Below are 14,334 nucleotides of genomic sequence, written 5' to 3' on the forward strand. Positions count from 1 at the left end.
TGACAAGCGACTAACAAATTTAATAAACCAATTCCTTCAAACGTTATCCAATGGACACATCTCAGCTTCACCGTGGCTTAACGTTTTCAAATGCAGTGCACGGAAGCATTATGCCGCAATGCTTCTTGCTGAAATCAGGGGCGCCTCGCTCTGCAGTGACACCCGCAGAGCTCCATACAGACGATCACTTCCCGGGAATGCTGCTCGGAGACCAGCCCCGCTCGGATGAACCGCGACGCCGCCCGCTCCGCGTCTTCCGTTCCAGGCAAGTCACATGAGTGGTCTGTGCTCGCTCCCCCCATTCCCCCCCTTTTTTTACAAAATGGAACGGTCCGCGTTATGTGGCGTGCCGTAGTACGGATAAGGGGCGGAGCTGGGTTGCTGGCGGAACAAACCAATGAGCGGGAAAGGGGAGAGGGCAAGTTTGCGGAAGGAGAAACGCGTTTTGTAGCCTTTGCGCGCGGCGGGATATTAGCGAGCTGGGAGTCGAGAACCTGGCATGGGCGCCGTCAGAGTGCAGGAGCACCAGCCTCCTCAGGAGGTAAGGCTGAAGCGGCGGGGCTGCGTTTCCCTCTCGCAGGGCAGGCTGGCCTTTCCCTTGCGGGGGGCGCTTCCCTGCCCCGCTTTTGTCTATGGGCTGCAGTTCCCCATAGCGCTCTTGGGGGTGGGAGCTTTCCGGGCAGCGCTTGCTTTGCAAAGCGAGCCCGCAAGTCCTGTTGCCTTGCAAGAAACGCGCCCCGAACCCGTCGAGGTTCGCTTCTGCGGAAGGAAGCGTGTGTATAGGATAAGCGCAGCCAGGGGCGCAGGCTTCTCCAGGAAACGTTAGTCCTGGGGCCCGCGTTTGTTTGTATGACGGGGAGGAGAACTCAGCGAGGGGATAAATTGCCGGGCCAGTGTCACACTCTGCACATGCTCAAGGCGCTCATCATTGCTATTACCTCAGATGTCTTCCTGGGCGGGTGCTTAGTTCAGTAAGCCCTCAATTTACGCGAGGGATCACGCCTAAAGTCAAAATCGCATATGGGTTCAGTGGAGGGTGGGATTACCAAAGTAAATTTCCCCTGAATGCCCCGTCCCCTTTGTGCCCTTTTTATTCATTTATATATTTTTTTACCACATGCATAAAGCAGAATGCAGTGGTTCCCAGCGTGGGGCACACGCCCCACAGGGGGCAATTCGATTTTTAAGGGGGGCAATTTGAGAATGAGTTGCTAACAGTGAATTTTTTTGCATTGTGGTTCTAGGGGCCTCATATACAGTATATAAATATATACAGTGGTACCTCGGGTTCCATACGCTTCAGGTTACATACGCTTCAGGTTACAGACTCCGCTAACCCAGAAATATTACCTCGGGTTAAGAACTTTGCTTCAGGGTGAGAACAGAAATCGTGCGGCGGCAGCGGGAGGCCCCATTAGCTAGTGGTGCTTCAGGTTAAGAACAGTTTCAGGTTAAGAATGGACCTCCGGAATGAATTAAGTACTTAACCCGAGTTACTACTGTATTGTGACATACACATTTTAAAAATTAAAATCAGAATGCACACAGCGGTGACAATGGAGAGGTTATCTAAACAGAAAAGTTTGTCTAAACAGAAAATACACTGGGCACATTCAGGGGTAGTAGTGCTCGGGGGGGGGGGGCAATCAGGTTTTTAGAGATGCTTAGGTGGGGCATGGCCAAAAAAAGGTTGGGAAGAAACTAGTGGCTGAAGGCGAGCAAGTTAAATGCATGTAAGTTTGTGGGCTTACTGTATTGACAGGCAGTACATCAGCTTCATTTGGGTGAGTGCAGACTGAATTAAAGCTCTCCTTCCAAACTCCCATGGTGTAACTGGAGGATAGGAGGCTGCTTGGAGTTGCATATTATCTGTTCCAGAGAGTATTTCCCTGAGTGTCATGTCTTGCGCTTGAAATACCCTGTGGATCCTTTGGAGGTGGGAGTGGGGGAATGAAATACCACATTTCCTTTGCTGTTCAGAAATCGGTAATGGTAAATGTTTGTCACAGAGAACTGGATAGCTGTGTTTATTTTCTGTGAGCATTTTCTATAGAGCAGTTATATGTCGTACTGTGAATGGACAGTCCACAATGTCGCACCACATCTAGAAGGCAAAAGTTATTATAACAAATTTATTGGTACTCTGATGCGACTCAAGGCAGCTTACATATAAAATGAGAACTGATGAAAACCATAGAAAAACATTAATTAAAAACAGTAAATTATTGTTAGAAGTAAAGTTCTGCGTTTTGTCTAGCAGAGCAACCCTATGCGTGGTTTCTGAGAAATAAGGCCCACTGTGTTCAGTAGTTACTTGGTCCCAGGACTGTAGTTGCTTGTCATCCTTTTGAAGAACATCTCACAGGTTCTGGGTGATGCGGGGAGTGGCAGCAGAGAGACCCATTCTCTAGCAGTTTACTCCCATAATGTGCTTTAGTACCAGCATACATATACCAACGTCGAGCTGCATGTCTACCAACATACACATTTTTTTAACTCTGTCAAAATGTCAAAATACTCTGTCAAAATACAGCTCTGTACTGTAATACAGAGGAAGTCACTGTGGAGCTCTACAGATTTTCTTCCTCTTCTAAGACAGTTCCCATCATCCTTGACCATTGAATGTCCTGGCTGGGACTGATGGGACTCGTCATTCAACAACATCTGGAGGGCTGTCTGTTATGATGTATGAATAACATGGCTTTGTGACTTTTGCAAGCATCCAGCTTGTACGCAAGTATAGACCAACTTGTAACATCAGCACCGGTTTGAAGTGGATATGATGTTTACTACATGCATTTTTTCTCTACGACTGCTACAACTAATAATATTTATATGCCATCTATATATATGCCATCTATATATATAAATATATATATATTTATATGCCCTAACCTATTGGTATTGGGGGACTTCAACATCCATGCTGATTCCACTCCCTCCTCACAGGCTCTGGACCTGGTGTCTTCCATGGCGACACTAGGGCTCTCCCAGTTTGTTTCGGGCCCCACACATCAAGCAGGCCACACGCTGGATTTGATCTTTGGCGTCGGTATAGATGTGATCATGTCTCCTTCGACGAAGGTGCCATGGTCTGATCACTACGCTCTGAAAGCCAGGATTGACTTTCCACCCCCACCCTGCTTAGGTGGCGAGCCAATTTGGGCTCGCCCGCAGAGGCTGATGGACCCTGAGAGATTCCGCCAAGCCTTGCGGGACCTTGCTCCCCCTGGCGACTCATTGACTGAGCTTGTTGAGGGCTGGAATACCCAGCTCCTGGCAGCCATCGATGAGATTGCACCTAAGCGCCCTCTGCGACCCCGCAGAAACCGGGCTCCCTGGTTTACCGAGGAGCTCCGGAAAATGAAGCGGGACCTCAGACGGCTAGAGCGAGTATGGCGGGGTGCCCGTGACGGAGCCTCAAGAACATCTTATAGGGCTTTTATGAAAACCTACGAGATGGCGGTGAAGGCTGCTAAGAAGTCATACTTCTCGGCCTCCATTGCATCCGCTAGCTCTCGCCCAGCGCAATTATTTAGCATAATCAGGTCCTTAACGTCCCTTGAGGGACAGCCAAATTTAAATAACAAATTGACACACGGCTGTGAGGCATTTGCGAGCTTTTTTGCGGAGAAGGTCTTGTCGCTCCGCCATGACCTCCCTGCCAATTTGGATACAATAAAGGAACTGGAGGCCCCTCGACTGTCCTCAGGTCCAGTATTGGACCACTTCGACCAGATATCCCCAGCCGATGTGGACAGACTCCTCCGAGCTGGAAAGCCCACCACTTGTCCTCTCGACCCGTGCCCGTCTTGGCTGATTAGAGCGTGTCCAGACGAGGTGCGGGCCCTCCTGGGGGATATCATCAATTTGTCCCTTGGCACGGGGACATTCCCAGGGGAACTGAAGGAGGCAGTGGTGCGCCCGCTCTTAAAGAAAACATCATTAGATCCTTTAGATCTATCCAATTACCGCCCGGTTTCGAATCTTCCGTTCCTGGGTAAGGTGATTGAGAGAGCGGTTGCTGAACAGCTTGGTGGGTTTCTGGATGAAACATCGGCTCTGGATCCATTCCAGTCCGGCTTCCGCGCTGGTCATGGGACCGAGACGGCTCTGGTCGCCCTAACAGATGACCTTCGTAGACAGCTGGATCGAGGCGGGTCGGGGCTGCTGATTCTTCTAGATCTATCAGCAGCTTTCGACATGGTCGATCACGAACTTCTGGACCACCGCCTTGCCGACGTGGGGATCCAGGGCACAGTCCTTCAATGGCTGCGCTCGTTTCTCTCTGGTCGGGGACAGAGGGTGGCGCTTGGGGGGGAACTGTCATCGCGCCACTCCTTGGTGTGTGGAGTACCTCAGGGTGCGATACTCTCCCCGATGCTTTTCAACATCTTTATGCGCCCCCTCGCCCAGCTTGTTCGGAGTTTTGGGCTGGGTTGTCATCAGTATGCCGATGACACCCAACTCTATCTGTTGATGGATGGCCATCCTGACTCTGCCCCAGACACACTGACCAGATGTTTGGAAGCTGTGGCTGGATGGTTACGTGGGAGCCGGTTGAAGCTAAATCCTTCGAAGACAGAGGTCCTGTGGCTGGGACGGGGCGATATGGGATTGGGGGGGCAACTCCCATCTCTTGCGGGGGCGCAATTAGTGCCAGCACCGTCCGTTAAGAGTTTGGGTGTAATCTTCGACACCTCCCTTTCCATGGAGGCGCAGATTGCAGCTATAACAAAGGCGGCATTTTTCCATCTCCGCCAAGCTAAGCAGTTGGCTCCTTACCTCTCTCGCCCTGACCTAGCCACTGTGATCCACGCGACGGTCACCTCCAGACTGGATTATTGTAACTCGCTCTACGTGGGGCTGCCCTTGAGACTGACCCAGAAACTCCAGCGGGTGCAGAATGCTGCAGCGAGACTCCTTACGAGGTCTTCGCTGCGAGATCACATTCACCCGGTGCTATACCAGCTGCACTGGCTCCCGGTGGAGTACAGGATCAGGTTTAAGGTGCTGGTTTTAACCTTTAAAGCCCTATATGGCCTAGGACCCTCGTACCTACGGGACCGCCTCTCCTGGTATGCCCCACAGAGAAACCTACGGTCTTCAAATAAAAACATCTTGAAGGTCCCAGGCCACAGAGAAGTTAGGCTGGCCTCAACTAGAGCCAGGGCTTTTTCGGCTGTGGCTCCGATCTGGTGGAACACTCTGTCACAAGAGACCAGGGCCCTGCGGGACTTGACATCCTTCCGCAGGGCCTGCAAGACAGAGCTGTTCCACCAGGCCTTTGGCCAGGGCACAGCCTGACTCCCTCCCTCGGCAATCTTCGCAGAGCTCTGGCCCAATGGTTGCTAGTGGCTTGAATTAATTAATTTTTATAATGAATGATTTTAGAATGTTGTCTATGTTGTACTTTTGTACTGTTTTATTGTTGTTAGCCGCCCTGAGCCCAGCTTCGGCTGGGGAGGGCGGGATATAAATAAAATTTATTATTATTATTATTATTATCAATCTGACTTGGTTGCCCCAGCCACTCTGAGCACCTCCCAACAGAATATTAAAAACACAATAAAACTTTCATGAATTGCACATAATTTTGTGTTTTAAGATGGTATTTCCCTCTCTCTCCAAATGACATGGCTGTTTTATCAGCCAAATTCATCTGATCATTAGTGCAAGGGCTTCTGTCAGAAGTGCCTCAAAACACATGATAATAACAACTTTGGTGCAAACTTTACATTTCCTAGAGCTGGTGAGCTAGCAGAAGCTGGTGCAAGGACTCTTATTAGTTCAGTGGAACTTTCCCTCAAGTGCCAAGATTCAGGACTCTGAAAAAATACCAAATAGCTCAAGAGATATAAAACATTGTAAACATCAGTAACGCCACACTGCAATGGTGGTATTAGAAATGTAACGGTTGGGCTAAGCTGTAGAAGTTTTAGAATGTTTTATTAAAGAATTTGGGAACTTGGTTGTATTGTCGTTATAAGTGACAAATGTGCCTGTCTTCCTTGAGTTGAGGAACATTGGTTACTTCATTATTCTTCTGTCTGACAGAATCAGAAATCTCAGCATATGCTACTGGAGGAAAAACCTGTGCAATAGTTGAACAGTTCTCATAAGCCGGACTTTCACCATCTTGTTTTTGCAGGATTCTTTGGGGCTATGTGCATTGATATTTTTATAGCCAGTTCCACAGGATGGAACCGGCTATAAAAGTATTAAAACTGTTTTACAATGTAGTCAACAGTATGTCTACTAAAAGGAAATATTTTGCAGGAAATTTGTAGTATGTACACTTAGAAGAACATGGTTTTGTTTTTTTGAACATAGAATCAGTTTATTATCTCTTCTAGGTTGAAACCCGTGAAGATGAAGAGCAAAGTATTAAGCTGAGTGAAATCTTAGAGCTGCTGGTGGCAGCTGGATACTTCAGGGCAAGAATTAAAGGGCTGTCCCCCTTTGACAAGGTGAGAGTGTAACAAATTATGCACAAGGCATGCTTTAATTGGTTAAAAATATATATATCAGCAAGGGCTAATTTGTACAGATGAGTACAAATGTTATCTAGATGGCTGTGAATTAAGAGTGCAATTTTAAAGGTTTTGTTTTTTTTAAACAAATCTCTTTTTATGTGTCTCAATGCAGTTTGCAAAGATACCATGAAAACAGCTAAAATAGTTCAAAAACGGACAGAATGTGCAATCAGGATAAGCATTGTTGCTTGCCGGAGGGAATAAACCTCCCTCTCCTCCAGACGTTTACTGTTTTGGAGGTTCCCCTGACCACCCCAAGCCGATTTTGTGGGGTTCTGTGGGCGATGGAGAGGAATGCCCCGTGTGAGTGGAAGCCATTATACAGTGCCCAAGAGCACTGCCAGGAACTGGTATTCAGAAGCAATACTGCCTCCAACTGACACTGGAGGCAGAACATAGCCATCGTGAAAATGTGACATTGGGGGGCTGTCTTTTGTGTTTCATTTTTAAATAAATGCACAAGATGCTTCTGTGTAACTTCTGTGTTCTTCCACCAAACATCTGCACGGGATAAAACGAGTGTGCTTGCCTTGTTCTAGGTGGTAGGCGGCATGACGTGGTGCATCACAACATGCAGTTTCGACATTGATGTGGACTTACTGTTTCAGGAAAACTCTACCATCGGCCAAAAAATGTAAGTGGGAGGTGCCAGAAAGAGGTCTTACTTTCCAGTTGTGTGATGTGTTCAGTACCAGTCATATTTGTAATTGAAGCTTGCATAAGTGGTCACCTAAGCCTTAAGAATTATTATTATGTATTGAATTTCTATACCACCCTTCATCACAGGGTGGTTTACAATATAAAAACACAAAACTTGCATACCATTATAACTAACAATAAACTGCAATTTAAAAGGCCGTTGTTTGTTTAATTAGCCAAAGGCCTGGGAGAAGAGGAATGTTTTTGCCTGGTGCCTAAAGATATGTAATGAAGGAACCAGCCAAAGCTCCCTGGAAAGAGCATTCCACAAGCATGAAGCCACTGCAGAAAAGGCCTGTTCTCATGTTGCCACTCTCCTGACATCTTATGAAGGAGGCACACAAAGAAGGGCCTCAGAGAAAGCTTGCAGGGTCTGGTTTAGCTCATATGGGGAGAGGCGGTCCTTCAAATCTGTTGTGCTCTCTATTTTTTGGTCTTACTGCCCCTGATGTGCCCTCCCAGTAATAAAATCTCTTCTCATCCTAAGCCTGAAAGCAGCCATGAAAATAAAGTGAAATGTTTAAGTACAGCAGGAACATGTAGAAGCCCACACTTACTTTCTTCTGCCTCCTCCTTCTTTTTGCACTATTTAAATGTTAGGACTTTTAAATAAAACAGTGACAGTTACAGTCGTACCTTGGAAGTAGAATGGAATCAGTTCTAGAAGTCCATTCGACTTCCAAAACGTTCGGAAACCAAAGTGCAACTTCTGATTCGCTGCAGGAAGCTCCTGCAGCCAATCGGAAGCCCTGCTGGACGTTCAGCTTCCAAAAATAGTTTGCAAACCAGAACAGTCACTTCCGGGTTTGCAGTGTTCGGGAGCCAAAACGTTTGGGAACTAAGCTGTTCCAAAACCAAGGTACGGCTGTAGAGTGTTTCTATTAACACATGAATGTCTTAAACTGTTGTTACTTTACCGTGCGCTACCTTGGGAAGCTCGGAACTGATTAGATTTGTGTCCCATTGGTGCACTGGATCAAATTCACACTTGCTTAGCTTCATTCTAGAATAAGGTAATCACAGACCATTCCCTGGACTGAAACTGAAAACATTTTATGAAGTAAAGATTGATTGTTTGATAAGAAGCTTTTAACAACAGGTTTAAAAAAGAAACAACAACCTTGATTCCCCCCCTCAGTATATGTTTTTAATAAGAGTTTGCAAGCTTGTCTAAAGATGTTTAAAAAAGAAGTGCCTCCAGTCCTACAGATCAGCATTTATCAGGACAGTTCTAAATTGCTTTGTGTATTCACTTTTTAAAATCTACTATTTGATTTCAGCCACTAGAGGGCAGTTTCAGGCTAGTTAAGGCTTTCCTTCCACCCAGTTTCACCTTAAGCTCTGTCATCCTTCACCTTCTTTCCAGTGCCTTGACTGAGAAAATTGTATCCGTCTTGCCGAGAATGAAATGCCCTCATCGCTTGGAGCCTCATCAAATACAGGGATTGGATTTCATCCACATATTTCCTGTTGTGCAGGTAGGTGCTCCTTGAAAAGTTGCTCCCCCCAACACCTCCGTATAGTAGGCCTGCTGATGAAAAACCATATTGTAACCCTCTTTCTCTCTCCCCTGCAACTCTAATAGCCACTGGGGCATGGTTTTGATCAGGAAACAACCAAGTCGAATGTGTGTTCCTAATCACAAACAAATGCTGTGGGGCTCAAAACTCCCTTCAGCCCTAGCTAGTGTAACCATTGGTCAGGAATGATGGGAGTCTAGCAACATCTAGGTGGCTACCCATTCCCCATCCCTGCACCATTGATTAATCCCTTTTGTAGCCTTGCAGCATTTCCTGTAACCAAAAAGTGTATGGAAAGAGCTACTGCATCGCTGTTGCTTGCAGAGACTGTATTGGAAGTATAGTTCCGTCTCTGATTAGATCCTGAACAAGGAGCAAGTTAGAGGCATCTTTGAAACCTAGTCTTTAACTTGGGATCTCAGAGTCTTTTATGTAATCGTTTCTATACCATCTTCTGTGAAATAAAAATAATTCAAAGCATTTAACCCATTTCCAAATTTGAGTCAATTATTAGCAAGACTCGGAGTGTTCAAATGGTTTGCTATTGCCCATGTAAATGGGAATACTGTTGCTTTATAGTTTTATATGTGCTTGCTTTTCTCTGTCCTGGAACGTCATTTGCAAAATTGACGTTTCAGCCAAACCAAGCCAGGAGGGTGTATCTGTGGCAAGTGAACAGGGATGAGTTCTTTGCCTGGAAAGCTGGTTGCTTAAATAGAGAGCATGGGTCCCATCCCCCCCACCAAAGCAGAGTAAAGCATTGAGAGCTGCAGATGTAAGAGCAAGTCAGCAACTATTTTTGCCTGGTTGTCAGTTTGACAAAGTGGGGAGAAGTAGGTTGACAGCCAGAATGAGACCAGCACCTGCTACTCTTCCATGGCCCTTGTTTGTTTCTGCATTTTTCAACTAAGTGCAGTGACGACCTGGTTGCACCAAATAGGAGCTGAACTTAGCCTGAGATTTCTAGTTGCCGACTCCTGATCTACAATGACAACATGAGTTAAGATTTTCCTTTAGGTCACACGTCCCAAGCCTTGTGCCTGTGCACCAGTAGTGTGTTAATGTCCATTGGCATGCTAAGTCTTGGGGCAACCTGATAAGCAAGTGACACATCCAAACTGGGCCTGCAGATTGTCGTTCGTGACTACTCAGGTTTTGCTGCTATGCACTTTTGCGATATGGTCATGGAAAAGCAGGACTTGGAGTTTCATACAGCCCAGTCCAGGTGTCTCCAGATGTTGCTGGACTACAGCTCACGTCATCCTAGAGTATTGAGCATACTGGCTGACAATGTTGGGAGTTGGAGTCCAACAGCATCAGAAGGACGGCATGTTGGCCACTCCTGCCTCTAGTCCCTGTGAGGCAGAGTTGGCCTCATCAAGAACAGATTAACTCACACTGTTCAGAGGAAAAGCACAGCAAAGGCTGAGTGAAACATGCCAGAAATATCTACAAGTGAGAAAAACAAGGGCCTAACCTGTCTTCCATCATATTTGTGTCCTTTCAACATTTTTAGCCTCCTAATAACCCTGTGGAGGGACGCAGGTGGCGCTGTGGGTTAAACCATAGAGCCTAGGACTTGCAGATCAGAAGGTTGGCGGTTCGAATCCCACGACAGGGTGAGCTCCTGTTGCTCGGTCCCTGCTCCTGCCAACCTAGCAGTTCGAAAGCATGTCAAAGTGCAAGTAGATAAATAGGTACCACTCTGGCGGGAAGGTAAAGGACGTTTCTGTGCGCTGCTCTGGTTCGTCAGAAGCGGCTTAGTTAATGCTGGCCACATGACCTCAGCCAATAAAGCGAGATGAGCACCGCAACCCCAGAGTCGGTCACGACTGGACCTAATGGTCAGGGGTCCCTTTACCTTACTAATAACCCTGTGAGGTAGGCTGAGTTGAAAGGGAGTGGCTGGGTCAACATCAGCCACAACAGCTGGTCAGAAATTTAAATCCTGGGTTGGTATTCAACTGAGTTTTACTTTAATTAGACCTATTGAAATTAATGGACCTAACATACCTATGCCATTTAATTTCAGTGGTTTTATTCTGTGTAACGCTTAGCTGAATCTAGTCTCAGTCAGACACACTAATCTTTTATGTCAACTGAGACTCAGTGGGTTTTCTGTGATGAACATGCACTGATGGCCATGTTCAGTGTCTAAATGTTTCAAAATATGAAAGGTAAGTAGCTGTAATAAGTGTAACCCTTTGTTTATAGAGTGTTGATTTTCCTTATTTTTCAGTCCCTTTTTGATATCCAAGTCTGTCCTGAGTATATATATCCATCCAAGGCGTTGCTTTAATGCCGATGGTTTCCCTTTTTCTTTTCTCCCAGTGGCTTGTGAAACGTGCAATAGAAACCCGTGAAGAAATGGGAGATTACATCCGCTCATATTCTATATCTCAGTTTCAGAAGACACACAGTCTGCCAGAGGTAAATGTTTGGCTGCGTCTTTTGTAATTCAGAACTAGAAGTGATTCTTTTAACCGTCTCTAAAACGGATAGGATTGATGCAAACCTGCCCCAGCTGATTTGGCTCATAGGTTTTAGGACATAAGCGGATAGATCACACGTTATGAGCTGGCATTGGAGCAGAAAATATGAGTAGAGTAATTCAGTCCAACTCCTTAAGTATTAAATGCCCAGTTGCGCATCAAAAAGGTAGATGAATTTGCAGTGCATCCAAGTGCATTCATCGGATGCTCTGGGAAGCTGTTCTTGACACAAGTCACTTTTTTCTTGTAAGATCTTTTTCACAAAATTGTATTTGAATATGTTTGTGCAGTGGCAACACAGACCTACACTATGCAAGCACCAAAATGTTTTCCATTCTTAAAAATACATTGCCCACCTCTTCTTAGTGTAGAATGAGCCATTCCTTGAAAAGGAAAGTCCAGGTGTATTGTTTCTCTGTGATTAAAAGGTGACTGGCAGTTGATAATGCTATACCTTAACATGACAGCTGCCCACTGGAATAAAATAGTTCAATTTTTTTTTAAGGCTGTGTTTTGGGGGTTTTCACTCACGTTGTCGAAAGTTCAACTTACGGTTCTTGCATCTCCCTGTGTCTGTTGGTGCCTTTCATTATTTGTGCAGCTGCAAACTAGTGAGCATCTTTCGCTGCCTCATTTGTCAATAAATGGAAAGTGATGTTAAAGGTGTCAGTGCGGGAAGATACTCTGAATTTTTCTATTTGATGGGCCAAGTTCCTGCTAATGTTTTACTATTAACACCATATGTCTAAGATGTAAATTGCATTGTGGAGCTTAGTCCTAGGTAAAGTAGGAGGATCGCAGCTTCAGTGTGGTTTATGTAGCCTGAGACTATTCCTGGTTCCCACCTTTAAAAGTTGCTGCGGAGGTGCAGAGTACCTATTTCCAGCGCTGGTTGGTTCTTCAGACACAGCCATTCCTGGATTGAAGTAATCTGACCACAGTAATCCATGCTTTAGTAATTTCCCAATTAGACTTTTGTAATATGGTCTACATGGGGCTGTCCTTGAAGGCAGTTCAGAGATTATAGCGGGTGCAAAATGTGGCAACTGGGTATTGATTGCCACAGAAAGGTCTGCACTGATTATTTGCTACCATGTCCAATTCAAAGTGCTGTCCATGGAGGCGCAGGTCAATTCTGTGTCCAGGGCAGCTGTCTACCAGATCCACCTGGTATACAGGCTGAGACCCTGCCTGCCCATGGACTGTCTCTCCAGAGTAGTGCATGCCCTGGTTATCTCCTGTTTGGACTACTGCAATGTGCTCTAGGTTGGTCTACCTTTAAAGGTGACTCAGAAACTACAATTAATCCAGAGTGTGTCAGCTAGACTGGTGACTGGGAGAGGCCGCCGGGACCATATAACACCAGTCCTAAAGGCTCTTCACTGGTTCCCAGTACGTTTCTGAACACAATTCAAAGCGTTGGTGCTGACCTTTAAATTTCTAAACAGCCTTGGCCCAGTATTCCTGAAGGAGCATCTCCAGCCCCGAGGTCCTATTCCAAGCATCTTCTGCTGGTTCTCTCATTGCGAGAAGCGAAGTTACAGGGAACCAGGCAGAGGGCCTTCACAGTAGTAGCACCCTCCCTGTGGAACGTACTCCCTTAAGATGTCAAGGTGATAAAGATTTACACAACTTTTAGAAAACATCTGAAGACAGCCCTGTATCAGGAGGTTTTTAATGCTTGATGTTTTTCTTATGTTTTTAGATATGCTGTAAGTCACCCAGAGTGGCTGGGGAAACCCAGCCAGATGGATAGGGTATAAATAAAATAATATTGATGATGATATTGTAAATATGTAAACAAATTAATACCCAGCTACCTGAAGGTGTGTGCCTCCTGATATATTCCTCCCTGTTATCTGAAGTCTGCCAGGTAAGCTTGGTATGGTCATCAAACAAAGCCTTGAGTTCCCAAACTTGGAATAGGACTTTGTCATTGGTAGTTTCCTAGCTGTGTAACATGAGATTAGGCTGGAACCTACATTAGTCAGTTTTCTTCACCAGCTTAAAACTTATTTTTAAAAATCTGTCGGGCCTTCTGAAGTGTGTACATGACCCTTGATTACTTGTATTCTGCTGAAGGATTGGTTGTATTTTTTGGTACATTTTAACATCACAGCTTTGGACAAGTTGACACAACAACTTGCCAATCTTTGTTGACACTGTTGAGGTTAAATCTGTTTGTATGTTGGTATTTAAAGCTATCTAAATTGCTTTGCAGGATGATGACTTCATGCAAAGAAAAGAAAAGTCTGTGAAAGCAGTTAGTGAAATCTCTGTAAGTGTGACATTCAGCAGTGTGGGTTTTCAGATTACAAATAAATAATAATTGGATTTAGCGTCATTTTGATTATGCATATCTTTTGGCTTTAATTTACTCCCCCTTCCCTTTTAAAGATGCATAGACCATGTTTGTATGATACATCTGCATACCTGCTTCCTGGGGATAGTAACTTTTCTTCAAATGAATTGCAACTTCAAAGGTGCTCAGTTTTATCCATTGTGGTATCCATTCACTACATTCCTAGTTAGTTTTTATAAAAGAATGCATTTTTAGAAATTGATCTCCCCTGGGGTTCATGGCGGTGGGGAGGGGGCTAGAAAATGTTTCATCCCACATCATTGGTAGCACACTAAATGAGAATTTTCTGGTCAAGTTGTGGAATGCCAACAACAATCCCAGCACTTTGGCATATACAGCCCTCAAATGACTCTCTCTGCTCGGTTAGTACAAGTGGCAGCCCTAGTTAGAGTCTGTATTTGAATTGGGTGCAAGCTGAGTCAGACACACAAGATTTTAAAGCTGCATTCCTGGATAAGCCCCATTGAATATATGTATAAATACGTGTGTTTATTTATGTAAAAAAAACCTGCCGAAATAATCATTGCAACTCTACCGCATAAGAAAATGTGTACACTGTTGTGCAATAAATCAGCTCCTTTCCAACCTGCAGAGGGTTTACTGTGACAGGATTTTATTTCTCTGTTCCTTTAGATTTCATTGCTCCATTATAATACCATATTAATTTTAGTTAGAGTTGACATGTGGCTCTTGGAGGCTTGATAGATTGATATCCCATTGTGCTC

The 14,334-nt window shown here is 45.3% G+C and overlaps 1 protein-coding gene across 2 annotated transcripts in view; it reads left to right on the plus strand.

Moving 5' to 3' along the window:
* The first annotated feature begins 251 nt into the window (after positions 1-251).
* Positions 252-14,334, plus strand: part of CCDC93 (CCC complex scaffolding subunit CCDC93) — a 44,122-nt gene continuing 30,039 nt past the window's right edge. Inside the window, exons 1-6 of one of the 2 annotated variants that reach the window (XM_083490119.1) lie at positions 252-541; positions 6,357-6,470; positions 7,076-7,170; positions 8,602-8,713; positions 11,087-11,185; positions 13,469-13,525. In XM_083490119.1, the coding sequence (XP_083346245.1) occupies positions 500-541; positions 6,357-6,470; positions 7,076-7,170; positions 8,602-8,713; positions 11,087-11,185; positions 13,469-13,525 (519 nt within the window). In that variant the 5' untranslated portion in view covers positions 252-499. The remainder of the gene's footprint in view (positions 542-6,356; positions 6,471-7,075; positions 7,171-8,601; positions 8,714-11,086; positions 11,186-13,468; positions 13,526-14,334) is intronic. The other variant, XM_083490120.1, reaches the window with a different exon arrangement.

This window comes from Podarcis liolepis (genome assembly GCF_965112155.1).
Source record: "Podarcis liolepis genome assembly, chromosome: 1".
NCBI classification, from domain to species: domain Eukaryota; kingdom Metazoa; phylum Chordata; class Lepidosauria; order Squamata; family Lacertidae; genus Podarcis; species Podarcis liolepis.